General features: G+C 37.6%; 2 protein-coding genes across 2 annotated transcripts in view; both read left to right on the forward strand.

Moving 5' to 3' along the window:
- Positions 1 to 2,513, forward strand: part of Eprs1 (glutamyl-prolyl-tRNA synthetase 1) — a 74,044-nt gene extending 71,531 nt beyond the window's left edge. The window contains 2 exon segments of the mRNA XM_047521159.1: positions 1,997 to 2,061; positions 2,159 to 2,513. Coding sequence (XP_047377115.1) covers positions 1,997 to 2,061; positions 2,159 to 2,309 — 216 coding nt within the window. The 3' untranslated portion in view covers positions 2,310 to 2,513.
- Positions 2,514 to 7,630: 5,117 nt separating this feature from the next.
- The window catches only part of Slc30a10 (solute carrier family 30 member 10), a 48,084-nt gene continuing 33,576 nt past the window's right edge, over positions 7,631 to 22,138 (forward strand). Inside the window, exon 1 of the mRNA XM_047519828.1 lies at positions 7,631 to 8,081. Within this exon, the coding sequence (XP_047375784.1) occupies positions 7,631 to 8,081 (451 nt within the window). The remainder of the gene's footprint in view (positions 8,082 to 22,138) is intronic.

The following is a 22,138-nucleotide window of genomic DNA, read 5'->3' on the forward strand; positions in this document are numbered from 1 at the left end:
ATTTTAAATTTTTTAAAAAATTAATATTTAATAAATACAGACCTTCTCAAGGCTTAGTAATGTTTTTCAAGGAAAAAGAAAACACAACTTTATTTACTATAAAAATTGTTAAAGTTATTAAAATACAGCTATAAAATTTTAAATTGAGAAGTAAAAGTTTCAAAGAAACCAAATTAAATTTCCCAAAGACCTCCTTTTAAATGGTCTCAATATTTTATCATTGCATAAAGTTAGTGACTGATGTTTTCCTCCCTGTTCTGTCTTTTGTCATAAATTTTAAACAATATTATGTGAATGTACCTTTTTCATGGCCTTATTATAAATGTTAATGATTTACAACTTTGAATACAGGGAAGTAATTTTTTGGTTACTCAACTTACATGTCTCTAGGTTTGTTTTTGCTTCAGTTTTCATTGAACAAAGAATTTCTCTATTAAAGCTTCTCTTAATGTTTACACTTTTCCAATCTCTGCCATCTTCCCTTCACCCATTCCTCCTCCTCAGGAGGAATTACCTAGAAATTACCTAGAAATTTATCTCTTAGTTGTCTTAAGACAATGTTATCACAATAACAGTTTATAAACCTTGAGAATTAGACTAACACACTTCACTGAGTGAACATCAAAGGCTTAGTAAGTAACCTTTTGCTACCCACTGCGTAAGTATTCACCTGAAGATACACTTGTTTTTCTGTAATTTCCTAGTCCCTCGTTACTTTTGCTTTACTTGGAGAAGCATTTTGCAACATGTTTAAATCCCAAGTGAAGGGATTTGTGGGAGGAGCTCTTAATTTGTGTGTGTAAGACGTGGCTGGAATTAGTTGATGAAAAGTTAAGAGGAAGCTGGAAACATACTGCTGTTGCCTCTACTATCTTTTGGGTCTCCCCTTGATAGATCTCTAGATTGCCTTTAGCTGCTTTTAAACTCATATTTCTTTTGTTAATGATGCTCTTACTATCATTAACATTGATCTCCAGGAATTTTTTATAGAACTATTATTTAGTTATTATTGTATATAGATCTCATTTTGAAGTAGACATGCTATGAAAGATTTCACATTCATAACTGGGAGAAATCTTAACCCCTTTTGTCCTATATCTCAGATGTAGAACACCTATAAAACTTAATATATAATATAGTTGTATAATATGTAGCAGTTATATAAGAATGTATATTATAACATGTTAACTGTTTATATATCCATATATATAAATAGTTATACATTATATACACATATGTATATAATGTATATATATGTATATAATGTATATATGTTTCAACCAATTTTGATGCACCTATGCCAAGTTTGTTGACATATTTGCTGAATTAAAAACTTGGGACTTAATGAGTCCTTGCCTGTCTAGTCATTTGTATTTATTTGAAAGAAAACCCAGGGCTAGAGATTTTCAAACAGGTGATGAAGATAAAATCCCAAGTCTCTTGATTCTGCCTGTTATTCTCTATGGTGTAATAAAGAAAAATTGAGTGACTGTTTTTCCTCATACAGAATGATTTTTGACTTTCAAAAGCTCTTGGACTTTAAAAATGATTCACATACCCATCACATATTAGGAATATCATGGTATAAAGTGACACTTGTCTGTTAATTGTCATTGCTACCTCACTTTGAAAATCAGCATTTATTATCTCCCTGTTCTCCTCCTGATAATCATGTTGACATGTAGAACAGACTATAGTCCAGATTTGAAATAGACATAGAACTGGAGCATTCTACATTGCAGCCAGTTTATTGGGACACTTTAATGTGTTGCAAAGGCATTTTGTTGTGTTTTGGTCTATGAGTGTGAATTTTTAATACAGAAACATTCTTTCATATCTCATACCTCTGAGCAAAGTTTCTAGCATATTTGCAGCAAAGATGCCATGGCCTGAACAGACCTGGGAGATCTTTTTGCTTATAAGTTATGTAGAGAATTCAAATCTTCCTTTCATAGAATGAGTTATAAGTAGTGACTACTTTTTCTTTTCCTATTAGATTGCTCAGATTCCGTTCTGTGGGGAAATTGACTGTGAAGACTGGATCAAAAAGACCACGGCCAGGTAGACAACCAATGCTACTTGTGAGGTGCTGCACTGGAAAGGAATGGCAGTATATAGCATAAAATGAATGACATTCTCGTGTGTTTTTTATTTTCAGGGATCAGGATCTGGAACCTGGTGCTCCCTCCATGGGAGCTAAAAGCCTTTGTATCCCTTTCAAACCACTCTGTGAGCTGCAGCCTGGAGCCAAATGCGTCTGTGGCAAGAACCTTGCCAAGTTCTACACCTTGTTTGGTCGGAGTTACTAAAGGAGTTACTAAAACCTTTACTCCAATCCTCCTCGCTTTTTAAAAAATTGATACTAATATCTTCTCAGATACAGTTTTATGATTTTTTAAAAACAAAGTTGTAAAGGGAGGTCAAAGAGTCAAACAACTATTCTTATGCTTAAATTAGCAGTGGAAAAAAAGACTTTTCTGTAAACAACCCCAGTAATAAATATCATGAACTAATACTGTTTTATGTATTCATTTGTTTCTGAAATACCTGAATTATGTACTGCTACAAGGGAATTCCTACCAAGAGTTCATTGAAAGTTAGGTGGTAGTGATCTAAGCATCCCTCAGGAGGTTGCCAACTTTAAACTACCAATTGTCTGTCTTGGAGGACTTCCCTTCCATAATCCCTAATACTGAATATAAAATTGTCCTGAACCTTGCTGTTTAAAAAAATAAAACAAATCACAAATTGAAAAAATAATAATAATAAAGTTTTCCCTTGAACTTCTCTCTTCCTCTAGTTGCTATTGGGTCTTCAAAAAAGTCCTAATTAATAACCTCGTCACTTCTACTTCACTGCACTTTTCTGCCCCCACTGAGCTCTAGACCTATACCAACTACATACTGAGTCCTCTTGTATGTTTATCAGCATATTAGGACAACATGTCCTCAAATCTCATTACTCTCCACTCCCAGATCTCTTCCTCCTATAATATTTCCTGCCTAGAAGTTTAGCACTGCCAAAATATACCTTATAACTCAAACTGGAAATCTCAGTCGTCCTAGGCCGCCCCTCTAGTGTGCTGTCATCCATATTCATTTGGCCAGCAAAATAACTATTACTAGTGTCTTTTAGGTCTTCCCCTCACATAGATCAAATGGCCTCCTGTCTCATCTCCAGATTTTGTCTCCACATATCCACAGGAGCTTTTTTGTTTTCTTGGTTTTTTCCTTATCATACAGTTTATTGAAATGTTTTTCTTCCCCTTGAAATCTTTTTGTTGCAAACACTTTTTAGCCTTTTCTGGCTCATACTACCTCTCTAGTATCCTCTTCAATCCAGCAAAGTCCTGTGCAACCTAACCATTTGGGGTTTCTTGTAAATGGTGTACTACTTCCTGCCTGTGTCCCTTTGCCTGGAATGACTTTCCTATCTCATTTCTAGTTTACTTGGTAAATTTCTTATTTAAGGACCCAGGGCTCCGTTCCAATATGCTTTTCACTTGGTAGTATAAATATACCAGTAAAGAGAAAAAGGCTTCAACAAAGACTTGAATTCTGATCTATGCTTTCAGGGATAATGAATTTCAATACAAATAGAGGAGGATGGATAATACCAGCAGAGGGAATGAGGTACAAAGGAAGGAAAGTACATGCTATGTATGAGAATAGGAATTGATTAGGAAATTACAGTTGAAAGACTAAATATAGCTTGCTTACAGGACCAAGGTTTTGAGTATGTGTATTCAAACATATCTACTTTAATGAGGTCAGCTGAAATAGACACATTTTTGTATTCTGAACCAACTTTCTTGATTCATGAAAATTCAGAATGTTTTGTCTTACTCTTACCTTTATTAGCAATATAAACTGCCTGTTTTCTTCTGTATAAAAAAGGGGGGAAGTCACACCTATTTCAGAGTTACTCTGTCTCATAAAGTATTTAAAAAATAAATAATAGCTATTGTTATGACAGTTTACAGGGTCAACTGAAAGTTACTCCTAAGATATAGCTGTAGTCATAGGAGTTACTTTATCTTTCAGTTTCTTGTTTTTTCCTGTTTTTGAGGCAGTGTCTCTTGTGTGTTCCCCAGGCTGGTCTCCCATCTGGGCTCAAGACATCCTCCTGCCTCAGCCTCCAGAGTAGCTTGGACAACATGCACATGCCACTCTGCCAGGCTCATTTTTCTACAAACCAACATACATGCTTTTAAGAGAAAAAAATGGTTTTTAGCTGATTTATGACAAATATCTGAAAAGTAGGTCACAGACTAATGACCACCCATTTTGTCCTATAGCTCATGGTCATTTTGGAGAAGGTGGCCATCTCTGGTACAAGGATAAATTCCCAGACTATATTGTTGAAGCTTCAGATGACTATGATTAATTGAAGAAAAGTTTGAAGTTGACTGCTTTAAAAGAATTCACTATTTAAAGGAACTCTAAGTAATTATATTAAGGAATTCTCCTAAAGCTTTGATAAGTTGACTTTTTTCTTATATTGAGATTCAGCTAAAATATCAGTTTGATTAAATTCTGTATCTTTAGAGAATGAGCTTTTCAAGAGGGTGCTTGAACAATATCCTTTAAGAGATACCTTGTAAAATGATGTAGTATTTGCATATAACCTACAACTTTAGATTACATATAATACCTAAGAAAATGCTATGCAGATAGTTGATATATTGTTTAGGGAATAATAAGAATAAAAGCTATGTACAGTCCCATACATGTGCAGTTTTTAAAAAATTATTTTTGACCTGTAGTTGGCTGAATATACAGATGCAGAACCTGTGGAGGTTGGAAGCCAGTGACAAAAATAACAGTCACAGAATTGTGAGAGTGAGTTTTAAAATTGTTTTTCATTATGCCAGTAGATGACATGAAGGCTTTATGAGAACTAGTCAATGACAACAACTCATGTAGCCTGCCAATGGAAAGGATTTGAGTCCTGAGGTCAGCAGCAACAGAATATGTCATAAAACAAGAAAGGACAGGGACTCAAAAGATCACCCTTTATTCAGGTTATTAACATTGGTCATCTGTGATATAACCATGGTATTCAGTGGTAGCTATAAACATCAAGAACTGGGAAGACAGCTGCTGCTACCCTATGGTTTTCAAACAGCTTTGGTCCTTAGCTTGTCACTTTTACTATGTTTAGAAAATGCTAGTCATTTATTTTTTAAATAAATTCGAGTGCCTGCTCTGTACATTGCCAGAGGATCTAGTAGTAAAACTAAACATATTTTTTTTTCCTTTTCTTGGCTGTATCTCTTTAAGCAGTTCTATTTGAGATATAAAATCAGTCAATCAGTAGTAGAAAAGGAGATGGGGCAATGAATTGGTCTGAGACCCTCACTAAAAATCGTGAGATCATTATGAGTCATCTTCGTGTAGTCAAGATCAGTACTTGGAAAAAATTAAACTCTATTCTGCCCCATCATTGGGCTTAATGTAGCAAATACAAACACATTTTATGTGTGGCTCAGTATGCAATATTAATTTACTGGAAAGTTCAAGTTTGGAACGTCAATGGTACTGAAATGATACAAAAGATTTTATTAAATCCTGTAATGGGGACATTTCAAAATATATTTAAAGTATGTCACCAAAACCCCATTTCGTAGTGAAGAAATAACTATTGAAGGAAGAGCTTGGGAAATATAGAAGCGGGTGATGATGGAGCTAATATCATGGGTAAATAAGTAATTTTGGTGGTGGTGGTGGTGGTGGTGGTACTGGGGATTGAACCCAGGGGCTCTCAACCACTGAGCTACATTCTCAGCCCTTTTCTTATATATTTTATTTAGAGACAGGGTCTCACTGAGTTGCTTAGGGCTTCATTTAATTTCCAAGGCTGGCTTTGAACTCGCACTCCTTCCTCAGCCTCCTGAGCTGCTGGGATTGCAGGCGGGCACCACTTCGCCTAGCCATTGTACAGTACTTCCCTCATTCTCTCTCCTAGACAATTGTACCTTTTTCTCCTCAGATGTCCAATGCTCCCCCTTTGACTCAGTTGATCATGCTGATCTGTCTGAGAAGATAGACGTGATGGCAGTAGAACCTCTGACCCTCCCACGACCACATCTACCCTCCTGCTCCCGGGCCCATACATTTTACTTTCTTTGCTGCAGCAGCTGGAGGTCCATCCTCCAGGATAGGCCCAACCTCCACTTGCACACTGCATCCATCCCCTCTCACCTTCTCAGTGCAGCACTTCAGCAATTCTCCCCTATGTACTATTTTCTTTTTCTACTGGATCTTTCAATCAGCTTACAAATATGCTATTTTCCCCAACCTAAAAATATCGTGAATCTCCATTTTTCTGTAAAGTGAAACTCACTGAAAGGATTGTCTGTACTTGTTATCTTTTACTTCTTTTCTCCATTCTTCTGAACCCTCTACTCGTTTGCCCTTACCACTACCCTGAAGCACTCAACCTTAATGTTAAGATCAGGCAGGAAGAGTTTCTTCTTCCTTAGTCTTTTTATTATATTCAAGTCTTTGACTGATTGGACAAGACCCACCACATTAGAGAGCGTCCTCTGCCTCACTCATTTTTGGGTTCCAGTGATAATCTCATCCAGAAACTCCCTCGCAGACACATCCATAATGTCTTGGATGTCAGTGATCAATGGCCAGTCAAGGCGACACATTAAAGTAACCATTAAAATCAAACTTTAAAGGATTGAGAGTACACAGGCTACCCAAAACAGTAGAAGCCACTTCTATTTTAGGTATTCAGAAACTGGCAAACGTTTAAGAGCTATAGATATCCTGACAGGTGGTAAGATTTTAAAAAAACAAACAAAAACTTCCTTTCATCAATTAAATCATAATTGGCCTTACTTCCTGGAACTATCCAGGATTATATTTTTAGCATCCAGTTTAAAAGCACTTTATCTATGGTCTATGGAATGTAGCTCAGTGGTAGAGCATTTGCCTAGCATGCATGAGGCCCCTGGTTCAATCCCCAGCACTGCAAAAATGTGAGGACTTAAAAGCACTTTTACCTTTCATGATCATGAAGAATGTTTTTCTTGTCCTATTTATGAAGAATGTTTGGAAGCAGGAAGTGCTCATTTGTTTCCTCGTTGGTGGGCAAAGCAGTAGAAGAATCACCCTCACTTCCCCTTTGACTTTCACTTACTGCTCTGATTTCTGGATTAGCAACCCCTTGAATAGTCCCTGTTCCACACAGTAGAGTAGATGACATTCAAAACTGTCAGGTAGACAAGACATGGCTGTTGCTGTCAAATGTCTTGCCTCACACATCCATAACTGCTCCAATACAGCGGAAGGAACTGGAAAGGCCACAGCTGCAATGAGCTTCTTCCTGATTGAAAGACGCAGAATTCTGGTCTGTAATTACACAAACAAAACAATCTGAAGCCAGTGTCTTCCACTTCCATAAACCCCTGCTCACGTGACATCTCTTGCTTAATTGCCCTTTAAACTGTTTTATGACTTTATAGCAGCCTATAAAAGGTGATTTCTAAATATGACAAGTGCTGAAAGGCTGAATGGGAGAGTTACCCAGGAGTTATAATCACCAAATCTATCGCTGCTGCCCTGCGAGCTCAGCCTTCCCAAGAAAAGGAGAGGAGCCGCCAGAGCACTGAGCCACCATGGGGCGATACTCTGGAAGAAGCTTCCGTTTAATCCTCATGTGCGTGGTCAGCATCCTCCTTTTTGTGATGGAACTAGTGATCGCCCACGTTGGCAACTCCCTCTCCTTAGCCTCCGATGCCTTTGCTGTTCTTTCCCATTTTTTGTCCATGATCATAGGACTGTTCGGCGTCAGGGCCAGCAGTATAAAACAGCACAGGAAGAGCACCTACGGCTTTCTTCGCGCGGATGTTGTGGGAGCATTTGGAAACACCATTTTTGCTGTGGCACTGATGTTCAGCATCCTGGTCGAAGCCATCAAAAGGTATATCACTCCCCAGAAGACAGAGGAGCCTCTGCTGGTTCTTAGTGCTGGAGTTATTGGACTGTTCTTCAATGTTCTTAACTATGTCATCTTCTTGGACTGCTGTTACTGTGCAGGACGCAGGCCCCAGGGAGACACTGAAACAGGTAAATAGCTCCTCAGGTGGTGGCAACAGATTTCCAGGGAGTCGTGGCAAGTACTGTCTTCGGGGGCCCCAATGGCGCTGGTTTGGAAAGGCCCTAGTCCTTGTGTGGTTCTCTTGTCCCTGTGATTTTACAATAGGTCTTTCTCAGAAAAGCTTCTAGCAGCCTGAAGTTCCTTGTGCCTGGAGTGGCAGCAGGTCAATTTCATGTGTGTGGACAGGGGAGGGTCTTCTTTAATTTTACTCACAGAGTGGAAAGTTAAGTTCAGACAGTTGAAGAGGGAGCGAAGGCCAGAGAGAGAGCAATTTGAAAGAAAGTGGATGTGGCGGTGAAAACGGTCTCCCTGAAGTGACTCACTTTTGTTTATCCAGATGTGACATGGTTGTGTTTGAATTTAAAAATAATATTCTAATGTCTCTATAAAATATGTTCAAAAAATGCTGGACTGCAAAACCAACTCACGAAGACTGAAGCATCAGGCAATCGGCTAGGTTGATGAATGCTTAAGAATATATTCAAGGAATGTTACATAAAGTGGGGAGAGAAAAAAATGAAAAGAAGATGATCTAGTAAATTTTAGTCTTTTCTGAATGGAAATATTTGTACTTATTTATTGTATGCATCTTTGAGAAAAAGGGAAATGATTCACCCATAAATCTTTAAGAGGGACTTAAGGATGGACACTAAACTTATTGGGTCTTTTTATACAAAATTAAATAAAATCGTGGAATAGAACAATAAATCTAAAAGTGGTTCTTTATAACATGGACCTGCATTTCTTTAATTTATTGCCACAGAAGGAATTTTTAAAAATTTGTAGATATAGATATGTGTATATCTATATGCAACTATATATTTTAGAAATGTTCTTGCAGAAGAGAAATCTCCAGTGCTTCTTTTAGGAGTTCTAGAGTGCCAACAGATTTTCAAATTAGTAGGTTCGAATCACGGTTTTGGCATAAAGCAGTGGTCAAATTACTTTAGCCTACTCCCCACCTGCAATTTGGAAGGAATAAGAGCTAAATGAAATGCTAAGTATTTAGCACTTATTGGACACTTGATAAATATTAATTATTTTAAAAACATAATGTAAGTCATTAAATTGTGTGATAATTCAGTACCATTTCATTCTAATTGTTCATCTGTCCTATAAGAAATTTCAAGTTTTTCCTTATTCAACACTGATCAGTTTTCTGTCACTAGTTGAAGCATTAAATAACTGAGTCTGGTGGGGGAGCTCACAGTCCAAGTTTGCATTTATTTGTTTGTTTGTTTATTGTAGAACTAGAGATTGAACCCAGAGCCATGTATCTGCTAGGCAAGTATTGTACCACTGGCCTACATCTCCAGCCATTTTTATTTTTTATTCTGAGATAGGGTCTCACTAAGTTGTCAAGGCTGACATTGAATTTATGATCCTCCTGCCTCAGCTTCCCAAGTAGCTAGGATTATAGGCATGTACCACCATGCCTGGCTGTTTGCATTCTTTATTGTTTTCCTCCTGTCTTTGATACCATTATGTATTATGTCAGTTGGATGCAGTCCTTTACAGTATATCTGTTTCAATTTCCCTATTGGTAGAATGTATATTAGAAGAAGATCTATATGCTAACTTTAAAGAGGAACAACTAAGAATCTAGAGTCTAGATCTTTATTCAGTTTAATGAATCGCTTAATTAGGGTGTCTTCTTTTGTAACAGACAACTATTGGCTAAACTGAGCCCCTATGTCTTGGTTACATCAGTCATCATATGAAAAACATGACTTGAGGTTCCAGATCAGAACATTCACATATTTAATCTAATCTAATCTAATTAATCTAATACATATGTATGTATCTCAGGTATGAATTTAAAGGAAGGCTATTATAAATGATTAGTGTTAACAATGAAAGTATCACTATTACTGAACTTACCATTATGTCTTTAGCTGTCCCACAGCAGTTCTAATTTTGCCTTTGTTCTTGACATATGGCAGCTACCTGCATATATCAAAAGCAGTTTAGGTAAAGGGTCCAACTTTAACAAACATGAAAACTGGCATACAACCATAGCCCATTTTTATAAATTGAATTATCATCAGCTCTTAGTGCAGCTCTTTTCTGGGAAGTGATTCTTTGAGCCTTTAGGTTCATGCTAAGATAATAGCAAGAGGCTTAAGGAAAACACTTCACCCTTACCACATGGGTTTCTATTGGCTTAATTCAGAGTATCTATGTTCTTGTGAAGTGCCTGATGCTATATTCTACTCTAATAGTTAAGCATAGTGATGGGTATTTTACACAATGACTAATGCTTTAAGGTCCATGTTCTATTGCCATGATTGTTCTGGTAGATTTTGGTGTTGCTGAATTCTTTGATTAGAAATTTCAGAGTGTGCAAGCCCTCCAAGTTATTTTAGGATAGCTCCTTGGTTTGCTACCATTTATGACTCAAGTTATATATTGATTGTTTTTTTTTTCCCAAACCACATTTTGATGTTTTTCTCATTGCCTCAATGAGTTTGAAGTAAAGCATGAATGTTTATTTAGGTTAGATAAATCTCATAAATTGATGTTACCCCAATACTGACTGACTCACATTTTAAGAAGATATGTAATTAATCCATTAGTATTTATAACAAGATTATAAACCATAAAGGTGGGGGGAGATTCTTGACTTCAAAAGATTCATTTTAAATTTAAGAGAAAGAATTTCTATGTGTGTAGAACCATAACTTGTAGCACTTCCAAGTGCCTATAACATGAAGAGCTGCTGATCCCCCTGGTTTAGTGATCAGAATTCAGTAATTTATTATTTCTATGGAATCTGTAGCTAGAGAGTGTTTTTGTTTGTTTTTTTGAGAGAGCATCTCACTAAATTGCCCAGGTTGGCTTTGAACTTGCAATCTTTCTGACTTGGCCTCCCAAATGTCTGGGATTGTAGGCATGTGCCACCTCACCCAGCTAGAAAGTTTTTTTTTTTTTTTTTTTTTTTTTTTTTTTTTTTTTTTTTTTTTTTTTTTTTTTAATCTAATAAGACTTCAGTCTCCCTTAGATCTGTGGATCTTTTACTCGTTTCAATTTATCTGTCCGGTGTAGGCATTGACACCAATTATACTTGATGTTTGAGATCATAGAAAAGTAAAAAATTCTTGAGACCACTCTAATAAATATTAACAAAATAGACCGTAGATACAGTTGAGACAACTGTATCAGGCACAGAGATACGAATTGGGATTCAGGCACAGAGAGCCTGCAATTTTTTTTTAAAACCTGGGAGAAAAGAATGAATGGGAAGTGTTGCTGAGATCAGGGAGTGTGGAAGTTTTAGGTCAAGAGCTGGCTGACCCAACAGTATGAAGAGGTTGAGGAGACGGTGGAGCTGGTGTTTGGGGCTAATGTGAAAGGCAGAGTGAAAAAAGTAAAAACCACAAGCATTTAGGAGAAAGCAAACAAAATAAGCTTAAAGTCCAAAATGTCAATGGCTCTATGTGTGAGTGTGCTTGGGACAAGAGGGTGGGGAAAGGGGAGAGGGGTGAAAACAACTTGTAGATCCAGATCCTAGGAAATGTGTCAGACCAGTTTTTTCCCCTCTAGATCTAAAGGACTAAATTTGCCTTGTTTGTATATATATATTTTCCTACTCCTTATTTACTTTGACATTATTTAAAATTATTTTTTTCAGGAAGGAATTTTCTTTTAAAATTTATACAGAACTCTTGACTTTTTCTGAGCAGATAACCTTATTGTACATTGGCCTTTATTTTAAGCTAAAGCTAACTTTGTTCTGTTTACTTGTCTAATACCATGACTTCTACTCTATTTTGCACTTATTTCTTTCTAGGATAGATCAGACTTGCCATTTATATCATTTATAAATGATAAATGTATGTCTGAAACATCTATTTATTACTTTTAATTGAGGGGTGGGGCAAAATGCCTTTCCTTGAAATTTATTTAATTTTGCTTTAATTCCAAATAGGGCTCCCTTGGACCTTCTGACATTATGCTCCCGATCGACTTGCTAGAGGCAGTAACTGCTCTGTAATCATCAAAGTTGGGTTGTCGTGGAAGGTTTTAACACACCCTGGTTCGTTGGTTTGCACAAGCTTCTAGATAAAACTCAGAATGTAGCCTGATGGGACCTCTCCCAAACAGTCCTGTAGGCACTGGGCTATAAGCAAGTTGCATTTCTTTTTCTTTTAGATGAAATTTTACTCAGAAACAAGCAAAGTAGGCAAGGTGAAATTGGCTGTGTCGCCTTCAGTGGATAAGAGGTAAGAAACTGCATGGTGAGATGCAGCATTTCTAACTGGAAAAGTGAAGGTCTTCTTAGCATACATTACCTGTATTTTCTCTGTTCTCGGTCAGAATCAGGATTGGAATGATTGAAAATGTACAATAACTATTAAATAATTTAAATAAACATGATGCTTAATTTCCAGAAGGTATTCCTTTGCAGTTGGTCCACATTTGACACTAACCATTGTTTTCTAAGCACCTTCATGGGTTTTGAACAATTAACTCTCACCTGAGGATTCAGTGATAAAAATGCACTCACACATCACAGATCACTGTAGCTCTTCCATGGAAATACCTAATAAATCCTCTGTTCATCTCTTTCCTTACAGCTTAAGTCCTTCCCTCCCTTGCTTCCCATTGAAAGTTCTTCATCACTTATAGGTATTGGATAAGAAAGATTAAAGAAAGATTGAAAAATAGGTGCCATTTCACATTTGTGAAATCAATTCAACTGAGGGGGAGGAAAAAAAAAAAAAAAACGGGAAGAGATCAATCAGCTCTTTGTCCTCAGCCATTTTCCTCTAATGTGCAAAGACTGCTCAGACTGATATCTGAATTGAATTTTAGTGCAAAATGAGTGTTGACATCTCTGAGTTGTCTAGCACTATGAGAATATAGAGAGAATAACTTCAGGTTCATATGATTCACATTTGGAGAATTGCATTTTTTGCAAAATAATTATCTGGAAAGAATACTTTCTATTTCCATTTTTCAGATAAGAAAAAAGTTCAGAGGCAAATCCACAAGCATAATAGAAAAGTATAAGGAATTTTGAGTTAATTAAAGATCTTAGCACGCTTAGTCAAAATTAAGAGAATAAATTCCAGACAATGAAAAGTTATTTGGCAAAAATTACAAAAGAACTTATCAAAAAGTATAAATAAATAGACTATAAATTGAATCCTAATTCCAGTAGCTGCATGACCTCCAGAGAGTTACTTAAAATTTCAAAACCTTAGTTCCTTCATCTATGAAGTGGGGAATCTCTACCCAATAAGGACGTTGTGAGGATGAAATTATATTACATGTGTAAAGCACCCAGCCTAGCACGTGGTACACTGAGCACTCAATAAATGGTGATGGTACCAGTGGTAATTGGTAGTGATTATTCAAAGACTGAAGGGAAGGAATAAATGAGATATTAGTAAGATCCTTCTGTGGACAAGCCCCTTGCTCACAACCATGAACTGGCAGCTCACCTTAGCCTTGGTCAATGTTCTTATAATTTTTGCTGTTCATCATATTCTGATCACTATAGATCCATCACCATTCCAAAAATCCATATAAAACATGTCTCAATGATGACAGGTTAGTAGTTATCTCCAGTAGGGAAAACCAGAAGGAGTGTAAAGAGTTGAAAATACATGTCCTGAAACTTCTTCCCTTGTTCACCAAGTTGAATATGGGGGAAATATTTTATCGCTCTGACCCCAATTCAGGCACGGTGGTGATGCCTGTAGTCTCAGCTACTCTGGAGACTGAGGTGGGAGAATCTCTTGAGTTCAGAAGTTTGAGACCAACCTAGGCAACATAGTAAAAAGAAGGAAGAGAGGAGAGAGGGAGGGAGGAGAGAGAAAGGAGGGAGAAAAGAAGAAAGGAAACAAAAAACCCTCTATGCTTCTCTTTTGCTAAAGAATAATACTTTGATGATGCATTATTTTTCAAAGGGCTCTTATAAATACTAACTTCCTCATCTTTAAGTGCTCAAATAGCATTATATAGGACATTATTTATATTTTTAAGCTGTTAAAATAGTATATTTTAAACTGTTTTAATGGGAATATAATGTCAATATGTCACTCATAAAATAGTCTGACTATAGCCCACATACTAGACTTATTTCAATATATAGTTGAAGAAATTGAAGGTCCCAAATATTTTATGACTGACCCAAAATAAATGTTAGAATTTTCCAAGAAGGTGGGATGAAAGTAAACATTATTTTTGTTTTTTTCTTATTCTTTTAATTTAATTAAAATTATTTATGTGAGACAAAGTCTCACTGTGTCACTGAGGTTAGCCTTGAACTCTCAGGCTCAAGTGATCCTCCTGTCTTCCTAGTAGCTGAGACTGTAGGCTCACACCACTGTGCCTGGCTTGTAGAATATGTCAGTTGTTTTTCATCTCTTTCTTGAATTTTTTTTGTATTTTTTAAATTAATTTTTATTTTATAGACTGCATTTTGACTCATTGTACACAAATGGGGTACAACTTTTCATTTCTATGGTTGTACATGATGTAGATTCACACCATTTGTGTAATCATACATGTACATAGGGTAATGATGTCTGTCTCATTCCACTATCTTTCCTTCTACCCCCTACCCTCTTCATTTCCCTCTACACAATCCAAAGTTCCTCCATTCTTCTCATACCCCTCCCCCCCCCCATTATGTATCATCATCCACTTAACAGAGAAAACATTCAGCCTTTGGTTTTTTGGGACTGGCTTATTTCACTTATCATGATATTCTTTAATTCCATCTATTTACCTGCAAATTCCATAGTTTTATTCTTCTTTATGGCTGAGTAATATTTTTTATTCAGTTTCTTTATTCATTCATCTATTGAAGAGCATCTAGGTTGGTTCCACAATCTAGCTACTGAGAATTGAGTTGCTATAAACATTGATGTGACTGCATTACTGTAGTATGCTGATTTTAAATCCTTTGTGTATAAACCAAGGAGTGGGATAACTGGGTCAAATGGTGGATCTTTCTTGATATTTTGATTAAGATTGTGGTTGTTGTGGTTTTTAAAAAACATTGTGTATGACTGTCTGATGACTTTCATTTTAACTCTCCAGAAGAGGTTTATCATAGGACTTATGCCGAAGTGTAAGGGGCAACAGTTTGTGGACTGTTCCCTGTCTGATAATTTTGATGTACACCTGTTTTGTCATCATTTTCTGTGAAAGGCAATAATATCTAGAGACATCCGTTCCTTAGAATATCTTCCATAGTCTATGCTCTGTTATTTAATGTATACATTTGAAAGGGTATTGAGAGAACTTCGAGGAAGTAATTTTTGATAAATTATGTTCTTGTTCTTTATTTATGGTGTCATCTCTAAAAATGCATCAGCTCTGTAGTAAATAGAAAAGAAAGATGATCCTTAGCTTAGGTCAAGGAGAAAAGTGGGAACTGGTTCCTTACAGAGCAGCAGGGAAGTCAGGTTGGAGGAGAACCTGCTGGACTAGCCACCTCTCTGCTTTTGGTAGACTTCCTCACTTGAGGAAACTGCCTTGAGAACATGCAGGAGGGAAAGAGGGGAACCAGCAACTAAGCTCTACACGTGCTGACCAACCTCAAATGACAACATGCCTGGGACTTTAGGGGTCCAATAAATAGTTTTCATGTGTGCATCTAGAACTAAGATGAAAAATAAGGAACAAAAGATAGTGATAAAAATAGTAGCTCAGTTTTTGATCAAAGCCGTATTGGAGAATGTAGTTTGGATGCCATGATTGGCTTCCTGATAATTAACTGATTCTTTCTTTCTTTATTCATTTATTTCGTGGTGCTGGAGTGGAACCCGGGGCCTCACGTGTGCTAAGCAAGTGCGCCACCAATGAATTATGACTCCAGCCCCCGATACTTATTTCAGGATTGAACATACCATCCTCTTATAGGCAAAGGTCAATAACAGAAGGAGCAGAGATGGGACCCAGAGCAGGAAGAATGCGAATCCTCTATGGGCAGGCAGTTTGAACGGGAAAGCCCAGGAGGGACTATGGGACACTTATTCCAGGTCTTTACAAAAACTTACCAAGAAAAGACTCTCCCACCCTGAGGGCGACATTCTTCCCAGAGTCTGCAGAGGGAATAAAGGGATCAGAAAGAGGCTACATGGTGGTGGCCCCTTCATGGAAATATAAAAAAAGAGGAGTGGAGCCTCCCTAGCCCTCTCCAGCTTAGTTAGGTTCTCCTCATCTGTGGCTCCCTTGATGAGCAGTTTTTTGGGATGATATTGCAGAATATCCAGGAGGTCAATGCACTTAATACCAACCACTGCTTCCCTCGGGTATGTCTTCTTTAGAACCAGGGTTTGCAAGGGTAGATTAAACCCCCAGTGAGTGCAATGGGTTAGAAGAGTAAGAATAGTAAGTATATTGGTTACGTTAGCCCTGAGTTCTCACAAATGTTCAGTATTGCTCACCAGAGATTACAGCGTGACATGAAGTCATAGCATCAAGATACTCTAATAATTCAAGATTGACAATATAAAAATGCCTCAGAGTTAAGCAATATGAATGACTTCCTAATGTCAAGTTATGCAGAGGAAATTAAAATTCAAAATTAAATATTTTGACCTTGTACGTTAATATCTATAGAAATCAAAATCCTTTGCCATCAGAAGTTAGACCCAAGGGGAATAAAACTAAAGCCATAGGGTCTGGGAGTGTACCTCAATGGTGGATCACTTACCCATCATGCTTAAGACCCTGAATTTGATCCCCAGCATTGCAAAATAAATAAGTACATAAATAAGAACACAAAATCTCCAAATATTCTCACGTTGAGTATAGTGTCATGGAGTTGAGTCATGGTTTCTTCAGTAATTTCAGCCTGAATTGTTTTCACTGTATGGTGGAAATTGTTCCTTCAGGACATCCCAAATCACCCTATTCAGCACAAGGACTTAAAGGTCCTTTCTTTGCATTTGGCATTCTTCAGTTTTGTTATATTTTTTCCATATATGGACTTCTTTTTGTTTATTCTGCCTGGGAATCATTGTGTTTCAAAAATCTAAACGTTTATATATTTTATATATTCCAGAGGACTTTTAGATATTATCTGTTCAAGTTTAGCATATCCCACATTCCTTTTGTTTTTTCTTTCTGCAATGCTATTAAAAGAATGCTATATTTTGTTCTATCCTCCATGTTTTGTGACTTCTTTCATATTTACCACCTAGTAAAATATGTAGCATTCTAGATAATTTTTCAGATTTACTTTTTTTATTACTTTTCCTATTTTTTTTTTTAATTGCTGAGACTGGTCTTGAACTCTTGATCCTCCTGCCTCAGTCTCCTGAGTAACTGGGATTATAGGCACATACCACCACACCCAGCATCCATTTTCAGTTTTACTTTGGTGCTAGTTAACTTGTTCATCAATTTTTTAAAGCTTTAATTGAAATACTTTCGATCCACAGTAAGTTACAAAGATAATACAAAGACATCCCATGTAACCTTTGTATAGTTCGCCTCAATGGTATTATAGTACAATATCAAAACCAAGAAACTGACATTCATACAATATGTGTCTGTACTTCTCTGCCATTTTATCACGTGTAGATTGGTGTAACCAACATGAAGATCAAGATACAGAATTATTACATCACCATAAAGATATTCCTCATGCTGCACTTTTATAGTCACACCCAGCATTCCTACCCTTTCTCCCCATCTCTGTGACCTAGAAACACTAATCTGTTTTCCATGTTTATAATCCTCTAATTTCAAGAATGTTATATGAATGGAACATACATACATAATCTTTGAAACTGATTTTTCTCTTTAGCAAAAAGTTCTTAAGATCCATTGCAATTGTTGCAGGAATTAGCAGCTGGTTCTTTTCATTGTATTTTGTGGATGTAGTTGAGTATTTTTTTTTTAGTTACTCTGCCAGTTTTAATTAGTGAATTAGACCACTTACATTTAATATAATTATTGGAGGCAAGAGTCTATAGCACATCCTAGTCAACACTCTTTTTTTTCTGTCTAATAAACATACTTAATATGTTCTGTATCTGATATTTTCAACGTCTATGATTTTTGCATTTCTGACTGCTATTTATCATTTTGGCTAATGTTCTCAAGTGGCTTTATTTTCTCATGTTTTATGGGTTTTGTAATTTTTTTTTTTATTGTGAATCAATGTCCAATGGAACTTCCTCTGAGAGAATTCTTTGAGGTGTAAATTGTAGGTACATTTTTCTAAACAAGATTTGCATATGCTTTTGTTAGGTGTCTAGAGACACTATTGGGAAAACTTAAAAATTCTTTATTGAGGTTATTATGATTATTATTATTTTTACTGCATTTCCACATGAAGGTCATGTTATAGTTCCAGCTTTGCATGGATCATAACATGCAAGTTTCCTGCTTGTCTCTTTTGGGGGAAGTGGGGTTTTGTTTGTTTTGTTTCAATCTTTCTAGATTTATAAGGAAATCTTTGGTATAATTCTCTACTGTGTGTGAATCTAAATTTTATTTCTTATGCCACAAATGGTTACTAAAATCCAAGGCTAGGATATTTTTCTTTATTAAATAGATATCCTTAAGTCAGATTCTGGCTTCAACTTGCCTTTCTAGACTTTGACTTTTACTTCATTTGTGGTCTCTGGGTATTTTTAAAGTTTCCTACCATATTTTTTTTGAAGAGTTTAGATAAGTCAGTTTATCAGATTATCTCAGGGCCTGAGCATTTGCAGGTAAATATAGGTGCTTAGTGCTTCATATGGGCCAGGTCCTCATTTCACTTAGAAGGACCAGGGTAGAGACTCGGCAACGTCAGGGAAAGGGGTCTTCTCGGTTAGTCTTCTCCAAGTGGTCAACCAACACATGCCAAACCTGACCAGGGTCAAGACCCATGTAGCGCTTAGCTCATCTAGCAGAGCTCTTGCCACAGGAGGTGTGTTATTGGTACTGAGTCTTCCCTCTCTGCCCAGCATGTGGGATACTCTCTCAGGGAGTGATATTTAGAACATTCCTGCCTACTTGCAGAGTTTAGAAATTTACAGCAATATCCTAGGCCAGACTTTCTTTATGGAACTTTCTTAAAGGGGAGAGTATCAGACAGAGAGAGGAAGGAAGGATGGAAGGAAAGAAAAAGGGACCAATTTAACTCCATTTAACCATTAACAATCCAACTGACCTCCCTGAAAGAAGGAGAACACAAAAGGTAATAAAAATACTAGAACATGTCTCAAATTTCAGAATAAAAGATTTAATAGAGAGATGCTAAATCATAATTAGGAAGGAAAGAAGGAAGGGAGGAAGAAAGGAAGGAAGGAAAAAGGAAGGAAGGACCATCCTGATTTCCATTTTGGCCTTGAGCCCCTGTTTTTGCTGCCACTGTTCACTGTGCCCCTGCCTCCAGCTCCAGAGCTGCTTTGGCCTGTGGCCCCTGCTTCAGTGGCTGCTGCTCCCTTGCTCCCCACTTTCTGCAGTCTGTGATTAGCCTTAGCAGATCCTGAGCTGAAGCCATTTGGGACTTTCCAAGCTCGGCCTGCTGCTCCTGATCCTGGCTTTTGATGCCCCAGATATTATCTTTCCACCACTTTTGAATGTAGCGAGTTTATCGTTCCACCAAATCTTTCATCCTGAAGTGGGAGATGTGCGTCTAGTATTTTGTTTCCTTCTATGTTCTCCATTCCCTCCAGGAAGGCTTGCTTGGCTGGTTAGTGGTTTACTGGATTCTTAAGCTGTCCCTTCTTTCTGCCCTACATGTAAGGCCGAAGTTTATGTTGGACTAGTCTTCCTTTGACTTGGACATTGTTTTCTGGGTCAGACATTTGTTTTTCAAACATTATGTTTTTTCTTATCACAGCAAGAGAAATGAAGTCAATGTTTAAGGGTCTGCCAAAAGCAACAGCATTTGATCCAAACAAATCTTGTCAACCCTCACCTCTGAGTTGGATAATCTCACTTGAAAGGCATTTTCCAATTAAACCAAAAATCTAACTCAGGCTGGGACTCAAATTACCATTGTCCTGTCCAGATCCCTTCAGTGTATCCATCTTGTCCTCCCTGTGTCTGTCCTGACTCCTAACTTTATTTCTTAACCTGTTTAGTCAGGACATGGGAAACTCTTGCCACATGAGAGCTGTTTTGCTTTGAAGCCCTTCTCTTAATACCTTAAGTATTTTAAGCTAATCTTCTTGGGCTTCTCCTCTCTAATAGTTCCAAATTTTATAGACACTTGTACAGTTGTCCCAATCCTTGCATGTTGCTTCTCTCTTACATTTACTACATAACAAACCACCCCAAATAAAGTGCATAAAACAACAATCATTTAATTATTCTCAGGGATTCCATGGGCTGGGGTTTGGAAAGGACACAGTGGGAATTGCCTGTCCACTTCCACATTGTCTGAGGCCTCCCTTGGGAAGACTGAGAGGCTAGGGGCACCTTGGTGGCTGGATGCTGCAGTCTCTGGAAGGTCACTGACCCACACATCTGGCACCTGGGCAAGTAATTTTAGGACTGCTTTCCACACCACCTACACATGATATTTCCATGTGGTTTGGTTGGCTTCCTCACACTAGAGTGGCCTCAGCATTGTACATGGCAACCTAGGATTTCAAGCATGAGTGTTCCATCAAATGAAGTAGAAGCATCATTACCTTTTCTGATCCAACTTTAGAGTCTACAGATTACAGGCCAGTGACAAGATCGAAGAAATGCCAAGCCCATTGACTCCTCCTCTGGATGGAAGGAGTGAGCATCGAGATCACCCTGTAGAAGAACTTGTGGGATAGGAGCTATGGTTGTAGCCATTTTGGAAAAAACATTCTGTACAATTTTCCCTCTGGCCACAATTCACACTGCTTCCACATGCAAACTTCACTTGCCCCTCCCCAAGAGTCTTAGAATCTCATCTGCTATGGCATCAGCGCAAGGTCCAGGATCTTGTCGTCTTAAGTAGGTCCAAGGAATGAGGTATCTCTGGGATGGATCCTCATATGTAGCTCCTTGAGTATATTCCCTTGATTTGAAGATATGTGAACCGAAGAAGTAAAAGGCCTGTCATATACAACATGCAGTGTGCAGTCATGGGACAGGAATTGGACAACGGCTGCATGCCCCAGTCACGTTTATTTTGGACAGTGTTCACAAGTAGCTTCCTGGATCTGGTTCTCTCTGGTGGCAGGGGAAGAGCGTTCCAAATCCCTGTCTGCTGTCAGAAATCTCACTTCCCTGCCTCTGAGAGATTTCCGTGGTTCCCTGTCCCTAATCTGATTTAATCTAATCCCACTTTTCAGAGTATTTAGATATGTGTACTTTCCCTTTTCTTTTTTGCATCTTTCAAGCCTCAGAAAAGCTCTCTCTTCCTTTAGCTCCATCTGCCTATTGTTTCTGAAAGGAAATTACTCTCCCTTTCATTTTCTTTGCACCTAAGACTGAGGTGTACACTAAAACCTAGTCTCAGGCCTGTTAAAATAGTCATTCTTTTGCAGTCAGTAAACTACTGTGACCTATCAAGGTCAAAAAACTGTGTGGCTCTTGCTTAGTGGACCATTTAAACCTGACAGTTCCTGCCATGGTCTCACAGAAGCTGAATATGTGGGCTTTTTGTTATTGTTTGTTTTGTTTCTTGAACTTTAGATACTCATCTTTATCTTTCCCAAGGTTCCTGTGAACTCACCAATATGCTAGGCTTTGGGGGCTCATAAACACCTTTGTCTTATTCTCCTAGGTTTGGAAGCAATTGATGGATAAAATGTGGATGACAGTTGAACATAAAATATTCACTTCATTACAGATAATGGAGGATATGGCTTAGATATGTAGTGGCAAAGAGCTTTATGGTTCATGGTTCATTCCAGAGTTAGTCATCCACTGGGTGCCTCCCCAAGGCAAAACCTGCTTCAGTTATGTACCAGGAGAGTGGGGTTTTTGGGGGGGAGGTAAATTTGAAAAAGAAATCCCAGAAATCTGAGCATGTACCACTGTTTCTCCCAAGACTACCATTCAGAGAAGTGATCCTGCTCTGGGAAAGTCAAGAAAATGGTAAAAAAGAGATCAAGAGTGATTTTTCTAGGGAGGTACC

Source organism: Sciurus carolinensis, chromosome 12 (assembly GCF_902686445.1).
Source record: "Sciurus carolinensis chromosome 12, mSciCar1.2, whole genome shotgun sequence".
Taxonomy (NCBI): Eukaryota; Metazoa; Chordata; class Mammalia; order Rodentia; family Sciuridae; genus Sciurus; species Sciurus carolinensis.